The sequence below is a fragment of the Momordica charantia genome (assembly GCF_013281855.1).
Source record: "Momordica charantia cultivar OHB3-1 chromosome 8 unlocalized genomic scaffold, Mcharantia_2.0 BLBB01000008.1, whole genome shotgun sequence".
In the NCBI taxonomy this organism is placed as follows: Eukaryota; Viridiplantae; Streptophyta; class Magnoliopsida; order Cucurbitales; family Cucurbitaceae; genus Momordica; species Momordica charantia.
In genome coordinates, this window is record NW_028275166.1 from 8,618,040 (window position 1) to 8,632,123 (window position 14,084).

General features: G+C 35.0%; 1 protein-coding gene across 1 annotated transcript; it reads left to right on the forward strand.

Moving 5' to 3' along the window:
* Positions 1 to 1,169: 1,169 nt before the first annotated feature.
* On the forward strand, positions 1,170 to 8,535 carry LOC111021060 (ABC transporter G family member 29). Its single transcript, XM_088127198.1, is given in 21 exon segments — positions 1,170 to 1,951; positions 2,033 to 2,192; positions 2,285 to 2,361; positions 2,437 to 2,490; positions 3,014 to 3,104; positions 3,516 to 3,817; positions 3,941 to 4,539; positions 4,626 to 4,786; positions 4,917 to 5,026; positions 5,113 to 5,266; positions 5,358 to 5,513; positions 5,610 to 5,785; positions 5,869 to 6,201; positions 6,292 to 6,582; positions 6,670 to 6,753; positions 6,833 to 6,966; positions 7,046 to 7,273; positions 7,372 to 7,543; positions 7,683 to 7,849; positions 7,851 to 7,934; positions 8,051 to 8,535. Coding segments are annotated over 21 exon segments (4,455 nt in total). The 5' UTR covers positions 1,170 to 1,303; the 3' UTR covers positions 8,325 to 8,535.
* The last annotated feature ends 5,549 nt before the right edge of the window (positions 8,536 to 14,084 follow it).

Genomic DNA, 14,084 nt, shown 5'->3' on the forward strand with positions numbered 1-14,084 from the left:
ATCAAATATTTTGTTTTTTTCTTTTCAATTAGTTTGTTATCCCCAAGTTCTTACTTTGTTTCTTTTTTACCTCCTTACATTTTCTCTCTCTCCCTCTCCTAAGTTTTAATTTTTTAAAATTATGGGAGAATGCAAAAATATCTCATAAAAAAAAATTAATAATAGTGTAGGGTTGTAGCCAGTGCAGTATTTTCCTGATTTCATAATTGACACTACCATCCATCCATTTGAGTTGGGGACTTGAGGTTCCATCAAATGAGCATTTTGTGATTGTACACATATAGATAATGTCTCATACAAAATAAACACGACTTTCAAAATGCAATGCAATATAAAAATCATATATGATTTCAAATATATATAATCCAACTATACAATTAACATTAGACAAAAGATAAGCATTTCGAAAGCCAAACCAATTACCTTTGTAGAATTCAAAAATGTCGGGAGTTATATATATGAAGAAGATGCCTAGATAAAAAGATTAAGGAGATAATTTTTCTTTATAGAAGACCTAAGATGAGATATACATCTGACTTAATGGAAATAATGAGGACTTAATTGAATTTTATTCAAATTTAAATTAAACTTCTAAAAGGATTGCTAAATCTTAGATTAATTATTTAATCATAGAAATTATTAATTGAATGAAACAAGATGTTTTAATCTAACCCAACCTCTCAACTTTCCAAGACCACATTTAAATTAACAAAAATTACAAAAAAAGAAAATTGAAAAATAGATGTAAATGTGTTTGGTTTATGGAAATGGAATCTCTTCCCATTCTCACCGACGGAAACGGAATCCATTCTCCAAACAGAAAGAAAGTCACACCTTCCTCGCACGAGCGCGCGCGCGCGAGCCAGCGAGCCGTTTCATGTCACTGTTGTTAGGTAACCGAGCGCAAAAAAAATCAAAACAAAAACAAAAATTAAAAATTGGACTGACTCATAATATTTAATAAATACAAAATAAATAACAGTGGAAAGGAAAGTGGGTGTTGGGTGGCCAGGTTTGAATATTTTCAACTCAAACAACTACCAAATCCTTTTTCATCATTTTCATTTAAAAAATGTATCATTATTCCCCAATTTTGACATTTCCTAATCCTAATTGATTGGAATAATTCCGCTGCCTCTCTCCCTCTTATAAATCCCCCTTCATTTTCTCCCCCGAAACGACCATCCCCCCTCTCTTCTTCTCTTTCACCGGAGAGTGAGAGTAAAATTACCAAACCCCAATTCTACAATCTGGGTGTGTTCTAATTTCTTCGAATCTTTCAGAACAGGGGAGTTAAAAGAAAATGGAGCGGCGGACGAGCCGGAACTTGAGCCGGAGCATAAGCCGGAGTTTGAGCCGGGCGAGTTGGAGCATGGAAGACGTGTTCGCCAACGGGAACCCTTCGCGCAGAAGCACTCGAGTCGACGAAGACGAAGAGGCTCTGCGCTGGGCCGCCATTGAAAAGCTTCCCACTTACGATCGCCTCCGCACCAGCATCCTCCAGTCCGTCAACGAACCCGACCCCCGCCTCGCCAAGGAAGTCGACGTCCGCAAGCTCGGCGTCAACGACCGCCAGGATTTCATCGACAGAATCTTCAAGGTTGCAGAGGAAGACAACGAGAAGTTCTTGAAAAAGCTCAGGGACAGAATCGACCGCGTCGGGATCCGACTCCCCACGGTGGAAGTCCGATTCCAGCATTTGACCATCGAGGCCGATTGCCACGTCGGAAACAGGGCCTTGCCGTCGCTGCCCAACGCGGCTCGAAACATGGCCGAATCCGCCATTGCTTTGCTTGGCATCAAATTGGCTAAGCAGACCAAACTCACCATTCTCAAAGATGCCTCCGGGATTATAAAACCATCCCGGATGACCCTTTTGCTCGGTCCTCCATCCTCCGGCAAAACCACCCTGTTGCTCGCTTTGGCCGGAAAATTAGACCCAAGTCTAAAGGTAAGGCTCTGATACCATATTAACACAACTCATCCCTCTCTTTGTAACATTTTAAATTTTGGTTTGGGTTACGTTTGATAGGTGAAAGGAGGAGTGACATACAATGGGCACAAATTGAATGAGTTTGTTCCACAAAAAACCTCTGCTTACATCAGCCAAAATGATGTTCATATTGGAATTATGACTGTCAAAGAAACCCTTGATTTCTCTGCCAGATGTCAAGGAGTTGGCACTCGTTATGGTAATTTCATTTCATTACCCCCTCCCAAAAAGATACTAAATTGGTTTGATTTTAACTTTAATTTTAATCTTTTTCCATTTTTGTTGGTACAGAACTCATGAGTGAGCTTGCTAGAAGAGAAAAGGCTGCAGGGATCAAACCAGAGGCAGAGGTGGACCTTTTCATGAAGGTATTTTATTTTATTTTCCAATTGCCAACATGTTTATTTGTAATTTGTATAGAAATTGATGGGAATTAATTACAGGCAACCGCCATGGAGGGTGTGGAGAGCAGCCTGATTACTGACTACACTCTCAAAGTAAGTTTACCGGCTCCTTATGTAGAAGGTCAAAAGGAGGATATTAACAAATCCATAAATATTGGAGAGATAAATATGGTTTTTAATTTTTTGTTAAATATATTTTCCATTTTTTTTTGTCTTTATTTGAAGCAAAATGGTATGGTTGGTGGATTAACTTCCCCTTTTATGACTTTTCAGCATACTTCCAATCCCCAACCACTCTTCCATTCCAAACTCAGCCCCCTTTTCTGATTTTCCTCTCTCTCACCTACTCTCTCTATAGAATAATATTAGGATAAAACTTAGTTGCTCTGTTGATTATTTAAGACAGACAAATGCATTAAGAAAGAGAGAAAAATAAATATGTTCATAATACTTTATCGTCCTTAAAAAATTGACAACTATATTTTCTATTTTCTATCTTCTATCGTGCATTCATTTCTTTTAATGGTCAATTTTTTAATAATGTCATCTAGATCTCATTTTATGGTCCTTTTTTTAAAAAATAAAAAAAAATAATATTGTTGAAATTGTGATACAGATACTGGGGCTCGACATATGCAAAGACACTATTGTGGGAGATGAAATGATACGAGGAATATCTGGTGGACAAAGAAAGAGAGTCACCACAGGTTAATATATTTTCACTTCTTATATGTTTTTTTTATGAAAGAAAATTAATTATTTTAATTGTTTGAAAAAAAAAGAGAGTGGAAATTAAAATATCAATGAGTTGAATGATCACCAACGACATTGTTATATTCTTGCACCTAATGTTATGATAAACTCTATTTCTCACTTCACATTTTCAATAAGAAGCTTTTTAAAATGTTGGTATCAAATAATATAGATAAACCTTGAATGGGCTAGGCCCAATCAACTAAATTACAGAATTCTTCATGCTAGCCCAATTAGCTTTGGATTGGGCCCAAAACGTATCTAAACCGAGTATTACAATTTTGTTTTTATATATATTTTTTACTATACCATGAAAAATTGAAAATGTCGATGAGAATTTAATGGTTTGTTTGTTATTTATACAGGAGAGATGATTGTTGGGCCCACAAAAACATTATTTATGGATGAAATATCAACGGGGCTAGATAGTTCAACGACTTTTCAAATAGTAAAATGCCTACAGCAGATTGTACACTTAACGGAGGGCACGATCTTAATGTCACTACTTCAGCCCGCACCGGAGACGTTCGATCTTTTTGATGACATCATCCTCGTATCGGAGGGTCAGATCGTGTACCAGGGCCCACGCGAACACATCGTTGAATTCTTCGAATCTTGCGGCTTCAAGTGCCCCGAGAGGAAGGGAACCGCCGATTTCTTGCAAGAGGTAACACATCAACGGTCCTCATTGTTTCCCGCTGCTTAATTATCTAGTCCCGCCGCACCTGATTACTACTCAATTAAACGTGATTTAATTTAATTTATTTGAATTGTTTGAATTTTGGTGCAGGTTACTTCGAGGAAGGACCAAGAGCAATATTGGGCTGATCGGAGGAAGCCGTACCGGTACGTGTCGGTGTCGGAATTCGCGGGCCGATTCAAGCGATTCCATGTCGGACTGAGGCTGGAGAACGAGCTCTCCGTCCATTACGACAAGTCGCGTGGTCATAAGGCGGCTCTGGTATTCTCAGAGAATGTCGTCCCCAAAATGGAGCTTCTGAGGGCTTGTTTCGACAAAGAATGGCTATTAATGAAGCGGAACTCGTTCGTTTACATCTTCAAGACTGTTCAAATCATCATCGTAGCCATTATTGCATCTACAGTGTTTCTCAGGACCAGAATGCACACCAGAGATGAATCGGACGGAGCGGTGTTTATTGGGGCTCTTCTGTTTTCCTTGATTAGTAATATGTTCAATGGCTTCTCTGAGCTTGCGATGACCATTTCGAGGCTTCCGGTGTTTTACAAGCAAAGAGACCTTAAGTTCCACCCTCCATGGACCTACACCATCCCTACTGTCATTCTCGGAATCCCCACTTCGATTCTTGAGTCGGTTGTTTGGTTGGTGGTAACATATTACACCATTGGATTTGCTCCTGAGGCTAGCAGGTTGGTGATGGTTGTTGAATTATATTGTGGAAATCTTTGGTGTTCGTAATGTAGTTTATTAACTTTGATTCTTCCAAATTTTGCAGGTTTTTCAAGCAATTGTTGTTGATATTTCTAGTCCAACAAATGGCAGCTGGGGTGTTCCGGCTCATAGCTGGAATTTGTAGGAGTATGATCATTGCCAACACGGGAGGGTCTTTGATTCTTCTCCTTATTTTCTTGTTGGGTGGTTTTCTCATTCCTCGAGGTGAGTTTATAGCATTTGAACATGACATCTAGAAGTAGAACATTTCATAATTAGTCAACATTGATTTGAAAAGATCATCGAAAAAGAGTTTGGGAATAAAGGAGAATTTCTATGTTTGTTATTGTAACAGGGGAAATTCCAAAGTGGTGGATATGGGGTTACTGGATATCACCCCTGACTTATGGTTTCAATGCTATTGCTGTTAACGAAATGTTTGCCCCAAGGTGGATGAATAAGAAGGTATGTCAACCACCCATTCCTTGGAAAGAAAAAGAAAACACATGGAAGAGGTTATTTATAAACATCTTGGGTTGACTGTATTGCAGGTTACAAATAGTAGTATTAGCTTAGGTGTGAAGGTGCTGCAGAATTTTGACGTCTTCCCTAATAGGAATTGGTATTGGATTGGCATTGCAGCTATTCTGGGATTTGCAATTCTCTTCAATATCCTTTTCACCGTCGCACTTACCTATCTAAATCGTAAGAATTCTAGTTTTGCTCTAGTTGTGTGACATATCATTTATATGTTAAAACACTTCTAATCAAACTTATTCTATCTTTCAAATATTAGCACTTACAAAACATCAAGCAATAATATCTGAAGAAACAGCATCAGAGATGGAGGCCAGCCAAGAAGACTCAAAAGAAGAACCTAGGCTAAGAAGACCTATGTCGAAAAAAGATTCATTCCCTCGATCTTTATCAGCTTCAGATGGAAACAATACAAGTAAGAAAAATGAATAGACTAGATCATTTTAACTGTGTGTAGAAATGTCAACTATGTCATTTTTCTTACATGGCCTTCGTTTGAAAATTTTATCAGGAGAAACCGCCATGCAAAGAATGAGTAGCAAATCTAATTCCAATAGAATGAATAGAAATTCCAGTTCCTTGATCGAAGAGGCCAATGGTGTTGCACCCAAGAAGGGAATGATCCTTCCTTTCAGTCCTCTTGCAATGTCCTTTGATACTGTGAATTACTACGTGGACATGCCTCCTGTAAGAAAGAATCTATTTTCGTCACCTTTCGTCCATGATTTAGCATTGAATTTTGTCCATAGTTGATTGTTCGTTCATCACAGGAAATGAAAGAACAAGGAGTCACAGAGGACAGGCTCCAACTTCTACGTGGAGTTACAGGTGCTTTTCGTCCTGGAGTCCTCACTGCACTAATGGGGGTTAGTGGTGCTGGGAAGACAACGTTGATGGATGTTTTAGCAGGAAGAAAAACAGGAGGTTACATTGAAGGGGATATCAAAATTTCGGGGTACCCCAAAAAGCAAGAAACTTTTGCAAGAATTTCTGGATACTGTGAGCAAAATGATATCCACTCTCCTCAAGTCACAATCCGAGAGTCCTTAATTTACTCTGCTTTCCTTAGGCTCCCGAAAGAAGTTAGCAAAGAGGAAAAGATGGTGAGAATTGAGAATGATATAATTTCCTCTTTTAAACAGTCCATGAGAAATATATACTAAATTTGTGCGTTTTTGTTATGTCTTTTCTAGGTCTTTGTGGATGAGGTAATGGACTTGGTGGAGTTGGACAACCTTAAGGATGCCATTGTGGGGCTACCGGGAGTTTCAGGGTTGTCAACAGAACAAAGAAAAAGATTAACGATTGCAGTCGAGCTTGTTGCTAACCCTTCAATCATTTTCATGGACGAACCAACTTCAGGCCTCGACGCTAGGGCAGCTGCCATTGTGATGAGAACTGTTAGAAACACTGTGGACACTGGAAGAACAGTGGTCTGCACTATTCACCAACCTAGCATTGATATTTTTGAAGCCTTTGATGAGGTAATGCATTTCTCCTTTCTCTATGTGTCCCTCTTTCTGAATCCAACCCTTGAATGTGTGATACTTATTTAAGATCTTGTATTTCAGCTACTATTAATGAAGAGGGGAGGTCAAGTGATCTACTTTGGACCTCTAGGTCGCAACTCTCACAAAATCATTGAATATTTTGAGGTACTTAATTTTCCTTTATTCCATCTTTTTTTCTTGAGTTAAACATTAGTTTTCTAATTCTAGATTCATTGATTTGTAGTCAATTCCTGGAGTGCCAAAAATCAAAGAGAAGTACAATCCAGCTACCTGGATGTTGGAAGTAAGTTCTATTGCAGCAGAAGTTCGACTTGGAATGGACTTTGCTGAACATTACAAATCATCATCCTTGTCTAAGTAAGTATAATTTAAATGACACCAAGAAGTATTTGGTTCCAACTTTTTATTAAATTCTAAACGAATCTTAACGAAACAGGCGAAACAAGGAATTAGTGACAAATTTAAGCACGCCCCCGCCGGGAGCAAAAGACCTTTACTTTGAAAGTCAGTATTCACAATCAACATTGGGGCAATTGAAATGTTGCCTTTGGAAACAATGGTGGACATACTGGAGAAGTCCAGACTACAACCTTGTTAGATACTTTTTCACCTTGGCTGCTGCTCTCATGATTGGTACAGTTTTCTGGAAGGTCGGCACCAAAAGGTACTTTATTATTTCCTCCTTAGCAATCACCCCAATGATTTACATGTTGTGCCATTTGAGAACTTGTGTTCTGACATTGTTCTTCACGAATCTTTCAGGGAAAGCTCAACCGATCTCACCATGGTCATCGGTGCCATGTATGCTGCTGTATTATTTGTTGGAATCAATAATTGCCAAACTGTACAACCCATAGTATCTGTGGAGAGAACTGTATTCTACAGAGAAAGAGCTGCTGGAATGTATTCTGCACTACCTTATGCCCTTGCACAGGTAAACTACATAGATTTAGTTAGATTTTTTTTTCCTTATCATCAAGAATCTAAAAAAGAGTTGCTCTTTGTGCCCACGAGTCTTTTTATGTGATGAAAAAAGAAGTAATAGTTGAAATGGAATGATGATGTGAATGCAGGTGTTGGTAGAGATCCCATTCATTCTAGTTCAAACAACATACTATACTCTTATTGTGTACTCCATGGTTAGCTTCCAATGGACTGCTCCAAAGTTCTTCTGGTTCTACTTCGTCAATTTCTTCTCCTTCCTCTACTTCACATACTATGGAATGATGACTGTATCCATTACCAAACCACCATGTAGCAGCCATCTTTGCAGCAGCTTTCTATGCACTCTTCAACCTCTTCTCTGGCTTCTTCGTGCCGAGACCGGGTAAGGCACTTGTTCTCCATCTCCTCTTTAACCTTTGAATGTTTTGAGAATCAACTTAAGCCATCCCATCCCATCCATATAAAACGCTAATGAAATAAATTACTTGAAACTTCAGAGAATTCCCAAGTGGTGGGTGTGGTACTATTGGATCTGCCCTATAGCTTGGACCGTGTACGGGTTGATCATATCGCAGTACGGAGATGACGGGACTGAGATACGAGTGCCTGGAATGGTTGATAAAATACCTATAAAAGCTTACATCGAAAGCCACTTCGGATACGATCCGAACTTCATTGGGCCAGTTGCAGGAGTTTTGGTAGGTTTTGCAGCCTTCTTTGCCTTCATGTTTGCTTACTGCATAAAGACGTTGAACTTCCAAATGAGGTAAAGAAGAACCAGTGAAAGTGAAACAAACACACTCTCCGTATCAAAATACATACTCAATTCTTATAATACTTAGAGAATGTAAATATTAGTAAGTAAGAATGTAATGACGATAATTTTCGATCATTCCAAAAGTTTTGATATTAATATTTGTACGTTTAAATGTAAAGGGATGTTGGATTGTCTTAAATTAAAGCAAGCAAATGTTTCTATGACATCTCCCCAAGCTAGCATGAGATGGCATTTTTTTTTTCTTTTCCTCTATAAAATAAAGTTTACCCTCACAATAATGAAGATTGTTTTCTTTTTTTAAGTTATTTTAAGCTGCTAATTATTTGTCTACCAAGTACCAACATTTGTTCATGTAATCATGCCATAATTTTATTAACGATATCAATAGACAAATATATATTTTAGTGGATGAATTAAAATAATGGCTTATAATTTGTGTAGGAAAAAAAATCAATAATTACCGTCAAACATACTTAATCAAATTTAATTTGACCTTAAACTTTCAAGTCTCGACAAATGTTGCAATTTTAATGTTGGAATCAATTTTTGTTGTCAACGTGAGGATAGTCGATCAAGGATAGAAGGTATAATTGCACCTCTCCCATGACAATTTCTGTTTCTGCCCTAACTTTACATAATATAGATTAACGATGGGATTGGTCACATCAATCTACAACTAAAGTACGTAAACCGTATTACATGTTTTCAAAAATGTATTTTCATCATTTCTACCGTTGAATCATAGAATCTAAAAATAATTTAAAAAAATAACGTGGACAAATATTCACTAAATTCATTCATACATCATACCAAACAGATCCTTACTTGTAGACATTTTATCCACCATCCATCCTCTTCCCAGGCTTGCATTTATTTTTATTATTATTGTTATTATTATTATTATTATTATTATTATTATTATTGATAATCTCAAAATAAGTCATGGAAGTAATAAAAGGAGCAGGAATGGAGCCAAATCACAGCACCAAATGGCATGTTCTAAACCATTTTGGTTATGATCTCAAACTTCATGGGCCCAACAGCTGCAATTTTGGCTGCTTTTTTACTACTTTTTGTTTGCTCTCCATGTGAGCAGTTTGCATAAAAAATAGCAAACTTTTAAGCCCATACTTCTTTCAATTACTCAGAATAAAATTGTAAATTAAACTATATTAATTTCGAAACAGATAATAGAATTATCTATTTATGAGCTCGACCAAAAAAAAAACATGGAAATTCAAATCATTCAATTAAAACAAAACAAAAACACATCTCATACAAACTAAAACATTAATGTTTAAGGTATCTCTATGTCTTCCAAGAGGTGTTTTTCTTTTCATGGAGTAAACCTCCTCCAAGAGCTTTTACGTTTAAATTCTCACCTGTATTTGTGTTGTAATATCCTAAAGACCAAAAAGGAAAAAAAAAAAAGTTAATTACAAATTTAGTTCCAACTTGTTCTTCATTATTTTAAAATTTGAATTTAGTTCCTAAAATTCAAGTTTTGTACTATTTTATCTTTATGATTAATTTAAATCTAAATCAGTTACAAAATATCGTGATATTAAATATACATGATATGTTTTTAATTTACCTAATGATAAACTGGTATTTAGAGTTTAATATTGAATATAAGAGAAAAAATGGTTATAAATCAATGGTAAAGTTTTAACCAAATTATAGAGATTAAATTGAAACTTTAAAACCATATAAACTAAATTGAAACTGATTACAAACCGTATGACCCAATTGAAATTAAAAAAAAAATCATAAGAATTAGATTCATAGTTTAACCTAAAATAGTATTATAAAATCTTTTTTTTAAGTAGTACTCTCATAATATTAAAAAAGAATTTAATGGCGAACATGGGCTGACGAGTGACGTTGACAGACGCAGCGGCCCCACTCGTTGATCCAAAATTAGAGGCAGCGAGTCGACGCGGCTCTCCTTTCACCACCAACTCCCCCCAATTTTTAGCCGCCCATCTTGATTTTCTCCCTTTCCTCTTTTACCCTCCAAAATCAAAATCAATACTATATAATATAATATAAATATATAACATCTTCCTTTATTTTGATTTTAAGTCATCTGGGTCTTTCTGCCTTCAAAATTTTTATTTTAGTTTCTAAATGGTAAGGAATACAATCAAAATCTTACATTAGTTGGAATGTAAAGATACATAATATATAAATAAAGACAATTATCTCTTTATATGTGTGAAACCTGTTATGAAGTCTTATATTCAAAGTATACGATATCATCCATTATGAAAATCCAGAAAAGTTTGTTGTCTTCAACCTTAACTTTGAAAAACTAATCATTTTGAACTCTGAACTTTCGTTCAAGGAATGGTTGTCTTTTTAAAGTTTGAAGATTAAAATATATATTTTGTAAATTTCATAACCAAAATGAAATAAATCTAAAAATTCAAGGACCAAAATGCGAGATCACAGCAATGAAATTTAAACCTATAATTTCTCTATTTTGTTAATATCCAAATTTGCCCCCAATTATTGTTTGTTATATCATGATTCATGTGACATGTTTTTAGGGTCAAATTTATCATTTTCTTTTCATATGTTTTTTCCTTGAGCTTCTTCATTTACTAATTTGACTTTAGGACGAATCCCCCACCCCATCTGTACTCATAAAAAAAAAAAAAAAAAAAACACCTTTAGGATGATATTTTATATTTTGCCAACCACACAACTAAATTAATTACACGACCACGTCAAAATAATAATAATAATAATAATTACACGACTTTTAAGATTGCGTGACAACATGTGGAGTCTACTTCAAAGGACATTATTGTAATTAGGCTTAATAATTATGTTTACCTAGTCTGAAAAATCAAACCATTTGTAAATGTTTAACATATAAAAATATAAATATCATAATTTGATTTACAATTTCTTTCCTCTCGGGATTATTTTTTTTCTTCGTCGTAAACATACTTCAATTACTGTTGAACTACATTTATGTTGGCAGAAAATGTACATATTTAAATTATATTTCGGTTGACATTTATATTCTAATTTGTGAGTATAAATATCATATTTCCCTTCTAAATTGGAAATTATTGTCTCACTTACCCCTAAAACCTATGGTTGGGAAAGTCGTTACCATCAATGGCTCATTAATGCGACCGAAAACATATTGTTTTTGATATAGCTAAAGTGGCACTAGTTTCTTTTTGTTTAAAAATTAAATCTTTATTATTAATGTCCGCTCGAATTCGAAAGATCAAGATATTGATAACCTCCGGTAGAACTAGAATTCAAATGTTCAAATTTTCATCTGTATAACAAGAATTATAATACTAAAAAAGACAACGTGTCAAACACTTTCGTAAGGATTTGGTTCGGTTCTTCTTTTCGGGAGACGTGAAATTTCGACATCTAGCGATTTGAAGAAAAGTTAAGAGAAGTGAGGGCGAGAAAAAGAAAGGAATTTGAATTTGAATTTTTAGAGGGCGGAGAAAGCCAAGAATTTGGCATGGATTACCATACAAAACCAAGAGCTGCCATTAAGGTCGCCACCAGTCTCTCTCTGTATTCAGTTTTCTCATTAAAAACCTTTTAAATGACCACAGACTTTGACACTTGACAACACTTGGACGTTGTTTTCTAACACTTCTTTTTGTAATTTTCAATTCTAATATACCAATCCTCCTTTTATTTTATTAATTAATTCTAACTTTTAAAATAAATATAACTTAGGTTTCTGGGATTTTTGGTATTCCAAACAAAATCATTTCATGCTGACATATTAAAAACTACAGATATTATTTGAGAATATGTCATGTGTAATACATTCTCTATTGTCGTGTTCTTTTATAACTTAGGAGCCTTCGAGAATCATTCCCACTTTATTTTTTGTGTAAGATATTTGTTTGCTTGTTTAGTCACTAATTGTATTTGATTCTTTTTTCTTTATGTTTTAAAAAGTTGAAAATTTTGCAATATCAAATTTGAAATTGGTATATGTATATTGAATCTTGTTTATTTAAACTAGACTTTAAACTTTTAAAAGAATTAATTAGCGATGGATTTTAGGTTATATAATTCCATTCAATCTTTGTTATTAACATTATTAATATATCTATTGGTTTATCAAGTTGTTTGGGTTTGTCCCATCGTCATCGACATGAATATAGTTTAATTGATTAAAATATTATATGCCTTTTTTTAAAATGTCAAATGTTCAAATCTCTCCGACCCTTTTTGAACTCAAAAAAGAAAAGTTGTTCGTAACATTACATTAATTTGGCCAATTATTTAATTGACATGTTACATAAATTTCTCAAAGACATACATTAATTTCATATTAATAATGTTAATATTGTAGCCGACATGAATTTAGGTTAATGATAATTGGCACATATCTCTGACTACGAGGTTATGAGTTCAAACCTCCCACCCTACATATTGTACTAAAAAAAATTAATGTTAATATCCTAAATTAAAAAGAAAGCATAATATACCGTTTAAATATATAATTAAAATTATATAAAATACAAAAGTGGAAATAGACATGGCTATTTTGTTTTTGAAAAAGCTAAATTCCTTTGCCTAGGATGCCCTTTGAAGGCTAAAAGAAAATTGTAGTAAGTGCAAGGGATCTAGGTTTTGTCGTAACATTCAAACAGCCCACCCCTTCAATTTTACTAGGTCGGAAACAACAGACCTTCCAATACATTTTTCTACGATAAGATGATATTGTCCACTTTAAACATAAGTCTTGTGATTTTATTTTTTATTTCACCTAAAATATGTCATATCAATGGAGATTTTATGTCTCACACGTATACTCATGATTTGCGCTCCTTGTAAATCTAACAATTCTCCCCTCAAACAATAATCTACCATCGAGTCTTCCCCCAAGTAATAGTTATCCATATGTTCAACTCTATCGGACTAACCTGCTAATTTTGCAATCAAGTACGTCATTGTAACTTCATTTAATAGAATTGATAGTGAATTAAAAAATGCAAACACTATTGAACTAAAATAATAATTGTTGTTCAACTTGAAGATAGTTGAATTAGTTAAATACACGGGTTAACCTTTTTTAAAATTTAATAGGTTCTTATATTCACCTCCACCTTTTGTCACAAAAGATCTTTTGTTGTTGCAAAAATGTCCCTCAAATCTACACAATTCTTGCAACCGAGTTTAATCACCCATTAATTTTTTCGGTTAATTATTCAAATTTGAAGTATAAGAATGTCATTGTAGCAAACCCTATAGTTTCATACAACTAAGATTCAAACTAAAAAAAATTAGATAATACAGGTATAAGAATTAAGCTTAGGTGTTAACCACTGAGTAGGTATCTACACAAAAGGAAGCGAAAGAAGAAATTTTTTTTTAATGATGGTCAACATGAAGATACATACTAAACCGAAAATCACCTAAATATTATTCTAAGCATAGCTCTATCATAAATTAAGACATTTTTCCTACCATCTCTAAAAAGTTATAGTTTCAAATCTTCGCCTCGTATTCGGTGTTATATTCCTGAGAAATAATATTACTATTATGCAATCCCATCCAATGGGATTGGGTTGGTGTTTGTGGAGTCCCTACCAATAGGAGAATTTAGAGTTTGTGGTTTAGAGATTATGTACGTGCTTGCGGGAGGCACCACCGATGGCAATGGCCATAGTCATCACCGCCGGGCCACCATCATACCCCACGCCCCACAACAAGTTTTTTTGGCTCTTAAAAACACAACCCTTCAATAACC